The 14,839-nt window shown below is 41.8% G+C and overlaps 1 protein-coding gene across 4 annotated transcripts in view; it reads left to right on the top strand.

The window, feature by feature from the left end:
* The window catches only part of CDC42BPA (CDC42 binding protein kinase alpha), a 210,663-nt gene extending 195,956 nt beyond the window's left edge, over positions 1-14,707 (top strand). For 2 of the 4 annotated variants that reach the window (XM_019473719.1, XM_019473718.1), the window contains 4 exons: positions 2,158-2,343; positions 7,329-7,446; positions 8,458-8,615; positions 9,797-14,707. In XM_019473719.1, coding sequence (XP_019329264.1) covers positions 2,158-2,343; positions 7,329-7,446; positions 8,458-8,615; positions 9,797-9,928 — 594 coding nt within the window. In that variant the 3' untranslated portion in view covers positions 9,929-14,707. Of the gene's footprint in view, positions 1-1,948; positions 2,018-2,157; positions 2,344-7,328; positions 7,447-8,457; positions 8,616-9,796 lie in introns of all 4 variants that reach the window. The other 2 variants (XM_009285564.2, XM_019473720.1) reach the window with 2 other exon arrangements.
* Positions 14,708-14,839: the final 132 nt, after the last annotated feature.

Raw genomic sequence — 14,839 nt, 5'->3', positions numbered from 1 at the left:
TTTATTTACATGTTTTTCTTCCCTAGCAGCCTGTCACCAATTAACTGGCCGTACAGTCTGGCCTCCCTTCTGCCCTCTTGTCCCTTGAAGCCACTTTATCGTGGATGCTCCTTTGTAGTGAAGATCTGAAATCTGGAACTGCACTTACTGCAGCACAGACCACCTCTCTGTGTACATCAGATGTACAGGATTGATTTTGCTTTCATACTCTGCATGCTTAAGTATTTCACATACAAAAGCTAGTCTTGACTGCCATTATATTTGAACATTATGCTTCAGTTTGACCTCATTATACATGAGCCATTATACCTCCATTCTAGATGATGTGTGAAGCTTTGCTTGTTTGAAATGAGAAACTTTCAGAGTAAATGAATACTTACCCATATCTGGTATTCTTTAAAGAAAGTGGGAACCCCATGCATGCAGCTAATGGTGGAGTCCATGGAGAAAGTTCCATGGAGGATTGTTTTAAAAATGTTGCCATATTGTGGCTTTCTCACATTCATGAATGCTGGCTAAATATTTTCATGGTCTGCAGTTGGCCTACCCTCTGCTTTTATGCTTGTGATTTAAGACTCTCCCTTTTCTCCCTTATTGGCTTTTAGGAACGTAGCTTTGCTGCCAGTTCTCTGTTGTGAGCAGGTAACTCAGCAAAGTCTGCTTTCCTGGACCATTCTTGGAATGGTGGCTTCTTGTACTGATATTTAGATGCTGCTAAACTTACTAATAACAATTTCATGTATATTATGTCTTATATGCCATAATGTGGTAATTGATGTTTTGGTTAACATGCAAAGCCTCATAATAAGCGTATGTTAAAAAAAAAAAAAAAAGTTGGATTTTACCAGCTGAAATGAAAAGAACAGTAACAATAATGTTTGATAATATGTATTTGGGATGTGACTTAATGTTCTTCCAGACTTTAATACGTTCCACATACAAAAAGCAGTGCCTTAGGTTTAGCAGAGGGGTAAGCTGTATTTTTACCATATTTTATTTTTTTAAGTCCTAACATTTCTAATGTTACTCAGATCTGTTTGTTTTAAGGTGATGAAATCAGTTGGACAAGGGGAAGAGAAGATTAGGAGTTAGAAATTAGAAAAGGCTTTCTGATTTGCTGGTGGCCGTTGGGCAAACCATCCCCTTGCAGGCTGAACATGTACAGATGGCACAGGGAGGGAGACCGAGCCTTGAAATCCTCTTCCATTAAATCTGGATTTAGATGACTTTAAATTACAAGAGCACTTGTGTTAGCACATTCTGTAGAGGTGAATTAGAAATTGTTTCTGTTTAATTTGCAGGATTATTTGTCCCCTCTCTTTCTTTACGTCACGCTTTGGGAGCACATTGCTCAGCTGACCTATTTAAAACATTTGAATTTCCCAATACTTTTGCACCTTATCTGCTAAGGGCCTAGTCTTCTGCAGTGCAGAGACAGCAGTGCAAAGTCTCTTCATCACTAAAGCGCTGTGAGGATTAAGTTAGTGTGCAGAAGGACATAGGCCTCGTGTCATCTGTCTGCAGCAGAGTAAATTGTCCCAGATGTCTGACACTAACCAGTTCACCTTCCCACCAGACCTGTGTCCCTATCCTGTCGAAACACTGTTCCCTCCTGTTGGAAATACTCTGTGTTTGTTGTACGGGTGATACTTAATTTTAATGGAATCGCTAAAATGCATGAATAACAGAAGGACATCTCTTAAGACCTTTAACTGTTGTGTATTCTCATCTTTTCTTCTCCCCACACCATCTCACCTGTGTTCACCTTCCTTTGTTTGTGTTATGTCTATTTTAGATTGTAAGCTCCTCAAGGCAGGGAACTGATGCTTCTCAACTGTCTGTAAAGCACCTTTTACAACTGTGGTGCTCTTTTGAAATATCAAATAATAATAAATATTAGAATCGATTCCCAATGAGTTAAAAGTTTTATTTGTTTTTAATGTTTTAGCAACAGCAAGGGCAGCAGGCCCACATGCTACCGTGTAAGGAAGGTGCTCAGAGGACTGGGGGTGACAATGTAAGAACCTGTGTGTTGATGGGCAAGCAGGGTTGCTGTCTGGCTGTCCTTCAGCATTTGACTGCTCTTGCGGACTGCTGTTGCCAATGTAACCTGTACAACCATCCTTCATTGCTTTCTCTCTCTGTTGTCTTTGATAGCAGCGTTCCCCTTATCAATTCCCTCATCATCACTCCCGTCTGATCTCCTCTCCGAGCAACTTTGAGCACATCTACCACATGACTGTTAATTCAGCTGAAAAATTCCTCTCTTATGATTCCATAAACCCTGCATTTTCCCCGCCTCCACGCTCTGTCCTCGGTACTCCAGACTTTATGACTCTGAGGGTATGAACGGCTGAGTCAGGTGTTCACTCTACTAACACTGTGTGGTTTTCCTTTTGCCTGGCTATTAACATGGGAGAAAAACCCTTGTAAGCAGTTTCCTTCACCCCTTAACTTTCATCTGTCCCAGCTGATTTATTTTCTGCTGGCAGCTGTGGTCTTTCCACAGCTCTGACATGCCAAGAAACACATACTTCATGGCTTTAAAAAAAAAAACAAACGTGTATAACAACTGGGCTGAACGTTTTGCTATGAGAATAGCATTTTTAATCACCAGGAAGGTTGTGGGAATTTTGAATGATAAGTTCTCTGTTCCACAGTGTTCATCCTCCAGCAGTCAGTGTGGCAGGATGCTGTGTATCAGGTTGCATTAGGAAAAGGTTCTGGATCTGTCTGTGTTGGACCAAATTTTCAAACTCTTTGTTTATGATGAAGTCATGTGGAATGCAAGAAGTTTTACACAGTACTGTACATGGATTGAGAGAGACAGACACAGGTTGTGCCTAAGACAGTTTCTAGGTTAAAGTAAATAAGTGAAGTTAGAACATGTATGAGCAAGATCAAAAATTAAAGATAATGGCAACGTGCTGATGTAGATCCTCTTAATCCCGGTAGTTTTAAGCAGAGGCTGAGGTAAGATACTGTTCTGTAGATATCCTTCCAGTTGGAATGTAAACTGGGGGGGTGGAAGTGGCCTCTTCTTTTTTCTTGTATTGTGCATCCTGGTCTGACTACGTGGGGGTTGCTAGGTCCTATAGAAATATAAGCCATACTGAAACAGGCACACAAGTACATCCTGTGCATTGTACTTGTGTACTGTGCTGTGGCCTGCAGTTCTGCTTGGGACAGATTCGCAGGTAAATCAGGAATAATCTGTGAGGTAGATGTTTGTGATGGTGGTTGGTTGCTCAGGGTTTGTATGGGTCTGAGCCATGCCAATTGCTGTAATGCAAACACTGCTGTTGGTTTCTGCGGCCTTTGGACACCCTTCAGACACGCATGGCAAACCTTCGCCGCCAGACTGCTTTGAGTGCCTTTTGGTTGCTGTTCTAGATCCCTGTCACCAGGAAGGTTTTTGGATACATACCTGCATACAACACTGGAGAGAATTTAAAAACGTGGGAGGAAAACTAATCTCTTCCCTATGGCTCCAAAACCAGTTTGCACAGCTAAGCTTTGACTGGTCATGTGCATGGTCATGTGTCACTGTTGTGAAGTCCCAATTGTCACAACCATTAATATTCAAAAATGAAGTTGCAGCATTTTGGAAAATGTGCCCTGTGATGACAGGTCTGCATCCATCCTGGCTTTTCTGGTAGGAGGAGAGATGCAAATACACAAGAGGAATGCTCTATTGAAATGCAAAAGAAAAATATTAAGCCAAACTGAAATTTGTTTCTCTCTTAGAGGGTCATTATAGGTCACTGAAGCTGTATTTCAGTTCTAGTTTTAACAGGTTTTTTTTAATCCAACTGTACTATAAAATTTTCTATGTTTAATATGCAGTGATGTATCACCGGACTGTGACCCACCCTCTACCTTCCCTTTCTCATGTGAGTAGTCTCCGTGGGATCAGTAAGGAATGACCCCTGGTGTTTCAGACAATAACTCTTAATTTTTGCTTTAGGAGCATCCTTCATCCTAATGTTGCAGCCCGCTAGCATAAACTGGAGAAAAAAAGTGAATTGGGCAACCTGGAGTGTCAAGATCTTGTACCTGTTAGCTCCTTAGAGCACTAGAGGCTTAATCTTGTATGAAGAAAAGCATTTGTCTCCTTAGTGGCTTGAGGGTAGAGATGCTGTAAGCTGTATGGAAAGCAAGGCTGTGCGTTTTGGTTTCATGTCTGCCCATCTCCCCTTTGTCTCTGGAGATTTTAGTGGAAGAAGGGTAGCACTCCCTCCGAGGGGACCATGGTCCCAGGTACAGATGGGATATTGGAACCAAAAGAGCATGGGATCCATAGAGGAGTTGAAAAATGACACATTAAAGTAGGCTTTTAGATTCTGTCGTATTATTTCATGGAAGAATTAAAAGCTCAGGTTTATAACGTAATGAACAGAACACTACTTAAAAACAAAAAACCCAAAACAACAACAAGCAGCTTGATGGACAGAGAAACATAGGCAAACAATTTCCTATGGGTGTTGTAACTGTTTAGTTAGACCTTATATGTATGTTCTCACCCCGCTGCCTGAGAAGGCAGCGTGGGAGCAGTTAGTGTGGGTGTGGGAGCTGAGGCTCGGTAGCACTGCAGAGCCGTGAGCGTAGCAGCGATTGCACGTACGTAACCTACAGCTCCACAGCAGCTTCATTCTCTGGTGGGGAGTGGGATGCACTGAACTAATTTGGGTCTTTCACCCTATTCCACAGTTATCAACTTTGCTCAGCAAGCAGCTTCTCTGCTGCTGATTTTGTTTCTCTTCTCTCACCTTTCTCCATTTGGTTCAGCAGTGGGAATGAATTTTCCTGCTAGGATTTGAATTGTTGCTCTAAATGAGGGGTTTTTGTCTCTTTAAGTAAAGCAAGCTCAGGTTTCTTTCTTTTTTTTTTTTTTTTCCCCCCTTTTTTTTTAACTTGCTGCATTTTGCTGCTTTGTAACTACCGCTAATAACCGCCGTTTATTTTCCTTTGAATCCCCTTTCTGCATCATGTGCATATCACTTCCAGGGGTTTTGGTCCAAAATGCCAGGGTCTCTGGCATGTGCTTATTTTATTTTTAGAACAAAGAACAATGAAAGATTTGCTTTGTGGAGAAACTTTCTACGAGGAATTACATGGACTTTGCAAACTGAGGTCATGAAAAATAATCATCATTAGAATACACTATTAAAATAAATGAGCCTTTTTCATGCATCCACCCATTCCCTCCTTCCCCTGATGCCTGTATGTTGTTTGCTCAGTCACTGTTAAGGAGGTTAATCGCCTTATCATCAAACATAATTGTTCTCTTTGCAAAATGAACCACTGTAGGTTTATACAAGTACAAAAGACCTTTCTTGCAACTCCAGTGTACTAACCTCAGTGCACACGTTTGCATGGTGGTGCACTTGGCTTTCCTTGTTTCTCAAAACACAGCAGTAACTTATTCTTTAGCCCATTAGTTCCTTTGCGTATTGTCAGGGGAGCCTCCACTGTTTATGTACAGCCAGGATGCTCATACTCTTATCTGTAACTTGGATTGTTTATTGCGTGGTGAAGGACACAGGAGTAGAAATGCAGTATTTTGTACTACAAAGTAGGTTGGTTGGTTACATTTTAAAAAAAAAAAAAGGGGGGAGGGAAGGTAAGCAAGAGCCAGCAGTATGATCCCACAAATGATTTAAGAGACTTTTTTAAGCCTTCAGGTATAAATCCTCATTGAGAATAGTGCAGCAGTGGATGAGAGGAGAATTAAACAGGGCTGTTTCATTCATAAGGTCTCCGATTCTCTTTTGCTGGTGTTTGAGAGAGATCTGGGAACAGGAGAGATTTTAATTCTTTCTTGTTTGTTACATGTTAAAAATCAGCCCACTGGGAGAATGAGAAGCAAAGGGTTGACTGTAAGAGCCAAGGGGTCTGTTACAGCAATGACTCTAAGGTTCATTGTAAGACTGGATTGACAGCAGGTTGGTAACGATTATCTGATAAAATCTGAACTGTATAAAATCTGTTCATTACAAAGCCTCTATTTAATTATCCATTTTAAAATACAGATGGAGAAATGGGTAGTATCTGAGGGTCTCTGAGAATACCCTTGTGGGGGGTGGAATCTTTGTTCTGGTCAGAAATTTCCATAACGTCCTAGCTTAAAAAGGCATTGCAATTGCAACTGTTGTTTTATGTGTGGCTACTTTATCTCAGAGTGAGGACAGGGAAATATTAAATATAAATAGGAAGAAATTAACAGTTATTGCAGGGGGTGTTTTGTAGAGTGGAAACAAAGTAATGCTCAGTTACCTGCAGTTCTTTTCACATTCTGCATCTGTAAAGTTTCCCTAAACCTAATTCTAGTTAATGCTAATGACTTAATAGTGCAAATCTTGTTAGGAGCAGGATGAAGTCTCGTCTTTAGCCTGGGCGTTAGAAAGTCCCTCTGGGCTAAGAAGCCAGCTCATACACAGAGAGATGGGCTAAATAAGCTGAGAAACCTTTTCCCCTAAGGTCAGCTGTAAGTTAACAGAAGCAGAAATAAAATCTCCCAGAACTCACTTAAAGTACTCTTTTCCCTTCTTTTAAAGACAACTTATGTTTAAGGAACTACCATATCCAAGTGGAGAAATTGTGTTTTATCTCTTCCCTCAGTAAAGGACCACTTCAGTCCAGTAACTTACCAATTTAGAAAATCACATTGGAACTCTGAGGATGCAAAACAGGCGTGATAATCAAAATACATAGAAAAACAGTGGCATGTGCTCTGGTCATCCTCTTTGAGCAGGCTGAAAACAGGAGGCTGATTCTCACTTTGGCTCAACTGGTATAGGTCTGGAGTAATGCTGTTAATACCTTTGGAATTACATAAGTAATTGAAATACAGATTGATCCACTATGTGTTCATAACTCTGCAGGCATTAGGGATTAACATGGTTATCGTATAAAGTTACACATGCATGGCACAAATGATGGCATCAAAGAGAGAAATTTTAATAAGATCCCTGGAAGCTTGTGTTCAGAAAGAATGCATTATGCGATATAACTTTAATATATCTATAGCAGCTTAATTAGGCTTGCAAACCATCCTTTCAAGGAAATTCTTGAATTATTAGACATACTCTTTCAGTTGTCTGCATATGTCCATGTAATTCAGCACTTCACTATCGCGTTGCGTGTGCTTCCAGTCTCTGCACTAAACTGCAGAATATCATTTTGCAAATTTTGCTGACTTGCTGCCCAGATAATTCAGCTCTGGTAAGGTTGGGGTTTTAATGTATTTTGGGGCCTTCCTTCATAACATCCAAGGTTGAGCCAGCAGTCAATAAGTAAACATGTGATTGTGTGTGTCTGAATTGCAGAATCTTCGGCCTCAGGAAAGTCGGACCGTATTCAGTGGCTCTGTCAGTATCCCATCGATCACGAAATCCCGCACAGAACCAGGACGATCGATGAGCGCAAGCAGCGGGTTAGCAGCACGTAAGCAAACAGAACTGTGTTGCTTTGGGGGTCTATGCACAAGTATTTTAGGGAAACGGCTACCTGCATTTGCTTCTCTCCATACTGCCACTAGACGGGATTTTCAGAAGTGATGGCTGACTGTATTCCCATTGAGGGCAAGCACAGTATTCTAATCTTGCTTAGAGCACATGAATAAGTAGCTAGCACTTTTGAAAGTCCCACATTTGTAATTTGTCAAATTTTTAAAACTGACGTTAGAATTAAAATTACATTCTTACCCTTGGGACTACTTTGCTGCTGCTTAAGTGTTTTAAATCAGTGGCAAGTTGTTCACAAGCTCCACGGTTATTAACTTTGTTGCTGAACCGTGTAGGGCTCTCGATGCCTCTCTTGCTGCTAGTGCAAAGAGAAAGCAATAGAAAACTGGCTGCTGGTATGGAAGAGTTGCATTGCACTGGAAACGCCTCTCCTAGTGCTGCCATGCTGCCTTTGTGTGCCAGAGTCAGCACAGTGACCTGTGCCAAGACCAGGCAAGTGACTAAATAATGGACCATGTGAAAATAGAGGCAAGACTGGTGTCCCAACTTTTCTAGGTTTTTTCCCTTCCTGTGGCACACGCCGTGTTTGTTGCACATTGCCAACTGCTTGCAGAAAGCATGCGTGTCTGCTGGAGTCTGTACCTGCCGGTACAACCCTGGGAACCCAACACCTACTCCGTGGGAAAGAGGCCACTGGAACTAAGCTGCCACCACAGCAGTTTCTACAACTGCTGTCTTTGTCAGGAACATAGTGACTGTGTCTGTGCTGGTAAAGTGTGCTAATGCTGACGTGCCAAGGGAGGGACCAGAGAATCCCTAGGAAAAACTGCAGCTGGCAGCAAAGATAAAAGCCCACACAGCCTGCAAGCCATGAGCTGAGCATCTTGGGACATGCTGGAGGAAAGCAGAACTAACCAGAGAAACAGCTAACAAATTTCTAGTACCTTGAGTAGGTGTCTGTAATACAATTTAATTCCTCCACCCATTTTAGGATCGTCTGCACAAAACGGCAGTGCTTTGCGGAGGGAATTCTCAGGAGGTAGCTACGGAGCAAAGCGTCAGCCTATGGCATCGCCCTCAGATGGGTCCTTATCCTCTGGTGGCCTGGACCAAGGCAGCGATGCACCAACAAGGGACTATGAGCGAGAGGTGAGTGACAGGAGAAAGAGGAGAAAATTTAAGCGTGTTGATAAAGATGAGGAAGTTAAATTCTGTCACGGGTTTGGCTACAAGTTTGGGAGTCATTGACAATGAAGACTTGGATTTCCCATATTTCAAGCTGTCCTGACAAAGCCTGGTCAAACTGTGTTAACTCTGGTCCTGGTATTTAACATGCAGAAAACGCGCTCTGCGCTCCTTACCTGGAAATATGTGCATAGTGAGGCTCCCAAAAATACTGGCCCAGTAGAGTAACAGCTTGAAGTGGTGATACTCCTTCTGCCCTTTATTTGCAAAGACTCTTGAGCTATCTTAGCAACCACTTCACAGGAGACATTTTGTACTCAGAGTGCCTGAAGTTAACAAGATAATTTAAGAATTATCATATAATAATTTCATTTAGAGCAGGAACCGGATTTAATAATTTATATTCTGTGCAGAACAAGACTATCATTATGATAGGCCTGCAGTCCTGCCCAGTGCTAAACTCAGTCCCTCCAACCAAGAATGTTTTACATGGGAGGGTTCACTCTGAAGTTGGCTGGCAAAACTTCCCCATTTTCTTACCAAGGAGTGAGAAAATTAGGAGATCACACAGGCTTTTCATGGTACTGAATATATCCTTCCAGTTGAAGCTGGAACTTCAGCCCAAACTCAAGCTCAGACATAGTTGCATTCTACGGTACTCTGGAAGATCCAACTGGAGTAACTCGATGGGATGCTTTGAATTAATATCCTGGGAGTGACATAGAAGAGGTAGCTCTGATGAAGCCCATACCACAAAGATTTCTCAGTTTAGTGCAAGAGCATCTCAGATCATAATCTGTGAAAAGGCAGGAGCCATTGTAGCTTCGCAAGCAACCTGAAGTTGCACACTCTGCTGACCAAGAGGCCCTCAGCAACATGCAGACTGCAAGAATCCCACAGGTGCTGTGTCCTTATGTCAGCGTCAGTTACGCCTGCTGAAAGCAGAGTGATCTCACTGCTTGCTCCTAAGTCTCCCTGGACCAGGAAATCCTGAGCAAAAAAAAAAAATTCCTCAGTAGTTTTGGACACAAGCAAAATACATGGAGGCCTTTGAATCCAGTCACTTGTTGCTCAGACACCCTCAGTCACTCTCAAACTTGCTATCCTGTTACTTACTAGTGTTCTTCTGTGTCTTTGGGCTGCAGGACTCTGACTCTCCGAGACACTCTACTGCATCGAACAGCTCCAACCTCAGCAGCCCTCCTAGCCCAGTTTCTCCTCACAAGACCAAGAGCCTCTCCCTGGAGAGCTCTGACCACGTGAGTTGGGACTCATGAACTGCTTCAGCATTCAGATTTGACATCACAGCAGCTTGCTGTCCCCATGGCTGTCCCCTTCACTCGTTCCAGTTCTCACCTTCATCATCCTAACTCTCCCCGTTCCCTGCCTGAAAGTGATCTGGGAGTGGGGTACAGAGGAAGGTAAAAGCTGGTCGTCTTCAGCACCGTTTGGCACTGCCTCACCCTCCCTTCCCCAGATTTGACAGCAGCAAATGAGCAAAGCTAGGGTGTTGGTAAATATCAGATGCTGTAGATTTGTATTAGTATTGGTTTCATTTTTGTGGTTACAGCTGCTTCATTTTTAAAGACATATTTATCCCACCCCCCTTCCACTTCCCAAAAAGTAGCTTAAGTAGACCAGACCAGTATCAACAAGAGAAAATTCAGAGGGATTTTGTTTTCATACAATAGCTCATTGTACTGTACAAAAGTAGCACAGACCCCTTCCCCTGCATGGGGAATGATCAGTATGTCAGAGGCACATAAAAGCTTTCAGCCACCACGTTTGAATGTCAATCTGATTGTCGCCAGCAAATCCTTATTGATTAAAATGATGCATATTTTACTACAGTACAGAGTTTAAATAAATACGCAGATGTTAGAGTAAAATACGTATGTATATATTCAAAGAAAAAAAGCATTGTGTATGCAGCAGAAGATGGATGCTTATTTAAGAGAGCCTTTAATTTAAGATTTGTGTTGTCCCTGTTTTCATGCTCGGTAATATACAGACTTGGAGGCCTGGCCTAAAACCTTTCGCAGGACAGATATTCCTTTTGCGTAGCACTCGCTGCACTGGCGGGAGAGGTCCCTGCAGTGCTTTCACATTTCTTTACTTCTGGCGGTAGCATAACTGAAGCTATAATTCCTACTTTCATGTTAATCCCCATCCTTTGCAAAAATGACAACGATTGGAAAGCAACCTCCTGCCCCAACAACCAAGGGCACCAGTCAGCCAGGTGGCTGCCCTGGTTTCTTGTGTGCTAGCTGTGCAGCTGAGGAGCCTTGCGGCATGCTACAGTAGAGGTCCTTAAGGCAGCAAGGGAGTTCAATGCAGCAGGATTCAGCAGGAAAACTGTTTCCCTGGGTCAGCCTTTGAGCAGGCTTAACTCGGAAGGGAGCAGTCTTCCACATCTCCTTGACCATCCCTAACCAGAAAACTGTTACTGTTGTTACCAAATACTAGTTGCTAATACACATCAGCCAAATGAGTGCCCTTAGCCCAAAGCTAGCCGTGGCTGGCTATGCTGTCACTGTAGCAACGAAGAACCTTGAAGACTGACCTCACACTGTTCACACTGTGGTAGTCAAAGATGCCTAGTCACCCACAACTGCCATGCTGGCAAGGTTGGTTTTCCTCTCCCTCCCCACCCGTGCTGTGGGTTTGTGCAATTTGCAGTTGTTTCTATGTGCTCACCTGCTGTTTGGTTCCAACAGCAGGTCAGGTTGGAGGGCAGAAAGTATTGCGGTGGAAGACAGAGCCCACTGAAGTTGCAAAAACAAATAAAAAGCTGAAGCTGGTCATGCAGTCAACAGAATAAAGTGAGAGACTGATGTATGGTAAGAGGAAGATGTCTCTTCTCTTTAGTTAGCAGGGCAGATGTGTTTTTCATTTGGGAGCGTGTTCAAATGAGCCTCTCTTCTCAGTAGCATTGTTGCTGGCTTTATACTATGATCATACTCAAACACATAAGGGCTTTTTGTATTTAGAATACTGGTTTTTGTGGGTTTCGGAAACTTGTTATGGCTCTTATTAAACCATTCCATATTCTTGCAGTCAGCAGTATATAGTGTTTCACCCACACAGAGATGTTTGGAGTTTTCCAGTTTCTGTCTTCCCTAATGGAAGTTATAGGTAAGTTCAAACCATGTACAGTAATTTCCAGGTATGATCTATATGTGAAATAGGGAATGAGACACAGATCATTTAATCCATTTAATCATGCTGGGTCTCCTAGGTAAGATTTCTCTTTCACTCTGAATCAAGAGGCTTGCCCAAGTTTAAGCTCATTCAATGTTACTTTGGGACAGGAATTCAAGAATTTTTTTAGAAACCATCATATCAAAAGCCTGTCTCTCCTGTTTGGGTTTTTCAGAGTAGCAAGCAGGTTGTGGTGTTCGTTTTCACTTCAAAGCTACTACTTTTGCAAGCCTGGCATTTAATATTAAAAGCCTTAGCAAACGGCTAAGCACTTGAAATTAATTCCTCCCAGAATAGTTTTCAGTCTTTCTGAGGGACAGATAAGCAGGACATTATTGGCATTATTAAAATTCCACATCAGCTTCTTTTTAAAGGCTGCATATTGCTTCAAGTATAGCCACTGCTTTTTCCCCACAATTCCCTCCTTTTGGCGAAGCATGTCCACACACTTTTCAAAGCCTTTGCAGACTAGTTTTGTATTTACTGTACGTTGTATTTAAACATTAATCTTACTTTGATGTTGAGAGAAGGCATTTAAACAGCAGTCACTTAAGACAGAGCAGCCTGTGTGACAGTCCCCTGAGAGAGGGTCACAGGATCTTTTTTGTGGATTTTTTTTTTGCAGTTGAGCTAATGCTCTATCTGAAAATGGAACCCAAAGAGCCACAACACAACAAACAATTAAATCAAGTAAACCCCTCTGTTTACTCCGTTACGGTGCCTGCAATCTATTGATACAAAAAATCTGACATTTTCAGGCAGAGCGTAGGTCAGCTGTGTTACAAAACTGAGCTCCAGAGGATGAGAGCTCCACAGGCCTACACCGTTTGTACACCACAATTTCTAAGCCTTGGCAGTCTCCTTTAGGATTACTATATTTAATCATTAGTTTGGTACTGTGCATTTTTATACGCATCTGTTCAAAAGAGAAACAGCAACTGTTCTCTCAGTTGAAAAGCAAATGACCACATCACTTATTTGAAAAGAGAAAAATCGTCCTAAGACTTGAATCGTTTTATATATTTGGGGACCATTTGATTATACACTCAATTTTAAACCACGCTCATCTTTTTTTGTTGGTATGAACACTGAAAACATGCATATACTGTAGCTGAGCTTTTTAAATACTCATTGGGCTAGGAAAAGTAACTTGGTCATTTGAACTGTAAGACTCTTGACTGGTATCTCAAAGACAGTTGTCTCTTAAGGTTTGATGTTTGCTACTTTGCACTGTAGCATTGCTTCAACTTCACAGTTAGAGGGCTGCATTTTGTTCAGGGAGCTTAAAACCTCCCATTGAATTTTTGACTGTAGCTTATGTATGTTCTCTGTACACAGTATGTATCTAGCTGGTTTTTTCCTTTTGGCTGAGACTGAAGGTGTTTGCATTTTTTTGACACTGCTTAAACATATGGGTTGTTGGATTTTTGCTTTTTTTTTCCTCTTTTGATGGCAACAAAGGATCTGAACAGATTCAGGCAGCTACTAAGGATTCCAGGTTATAGAATGAAAAAGGTTTGGTAAATAGTTTTCCCCTGCACGTGTGCGCACACAGATATGTGGCTTCCTTCCACATTTCATAAACCCAAAAGCAGGGTTATAGTACTCTCTTCTCTCTTGCCTTTGACCTGTAGAAGACAGCTGGTGGCTCAAAAAAACATTCCTGAGGCTGTGGTGAAGTAGTTGCTTCTTTTTCTCTCAGTTAGTTGCTGTGGCTTGTTATGAATGTGCATTTTGCCCACTTTAACGAGTTTCAAAACTGAGTCAGGAATGTTCTCTCTTTGATTTGATTCTGATAACACTACAAGCCAGGTGTGTTATTCTCAGGTATACGGCAGAGGGAAATTAAGGGTCTTGTCCATGCCAAAAAAGTCCAAAAAGCATAGTGTATTTATAGAAATGTAGTTTAACCGCACCTAACTGGTTCACAGAGTGTGTCAGCCTTTCAAAACAAAACAGTTGGAGTATTGATGCGGAAACAGATTCTGGCACCACATTCTCTTGCATGGCCAGACCCTGAATGACAGGACAAACATGCTCTTGGGTGGAAGAAGGGTTTTTTTCCATTTTATGCACAGTTTAATTTCAAATTAATACATTGAGGGTAAAATTTACTTCAGTGCAAGTACCCACACCTCCTGAGCCTTAGTCTGAGAATCAAAGTGGCACATAGTAGCTATACTGTGGGGTTTTTGTTAATAGGAGTCAGTTCCATGGAGGAAATGGGACAACTTTCTGCACTAACACAAACTGCGCCCTTCCATGTGGCTTTGTGTTCACACTGTATTTGATAAACACCCCCAGAAACCGCTCTGCTGCAGGCTTTCCAGTCTAAATTCCAACCCTACTTTGTCTTTCATTCCAGCCGCAGCTCAGTACAACCTATTTTCATTCTGCATTTAAAAGAGTCTCATCCACAGGGAAGAAATCCACAGACAAACCAGTGTTGGTATTTCAGAGCAATTATACCTGCCTTTTTATGTATGACAGTTTCATATCATTTATTTTTAAAATGTTTTTTAGGTTTTTCATTGTAATATTATTGTACAGTTTTGCATGGCATAGATGTAATCACTTTTTTGTTTTAGAGTATAAAAGCTGACAAGTGTGCGTGTGGGGGAAAGATTCTGCTTTTTGCCTCTTCTCACTATTTTGTTTAATGCCCTCAATGTTGTAGGGGACATTGTAAGAGATTCTCTGCTACAGAACAATGATGTAGATTCTTTTGCACAGAAATATTTAAGGTGGAAAAGTCAATAATGTAAAAATGACTTACCACCACTATTTTATGTTGGTAACACACTTAATATTAACCTACTTTGATGTACTGCAATAAAACAGGGAACTGTTAGAAATGCAGACGTTTTGTCTTTTTTTCCCACCTCCCCAGGTTAAGCTTTGAGGAGGAAATGGAAAGGGGAATAATGGTGTTCTTGAAGATAAAACCAGCATGTTGTAACACATCTGCACAAGTACACAGTGGGAAG

Source organism: Aptenodytes forsteri, unplaced genomic scaffold (assembly GCF_000699145.1).
Source record: "Aptenodytes forsteri isolate BGI_AS27 unplaced genomic scaffold, ASM69914v1 Scaffold280, whole genome shotgun sequence".
In the NCBI taxonomy this organism is placed as follows: Eukaryota; Metazoa; Chordata; class Aves; order Sphenisciformes; family Spheniscidae; genus Aptenodytes; species Aptenodytes forsteri.
The sequence above is the reverse complement of the archived record's forward strand: the minus strand, read 5'-3'. Positions and strand labels throughout refer to the sequence as shown.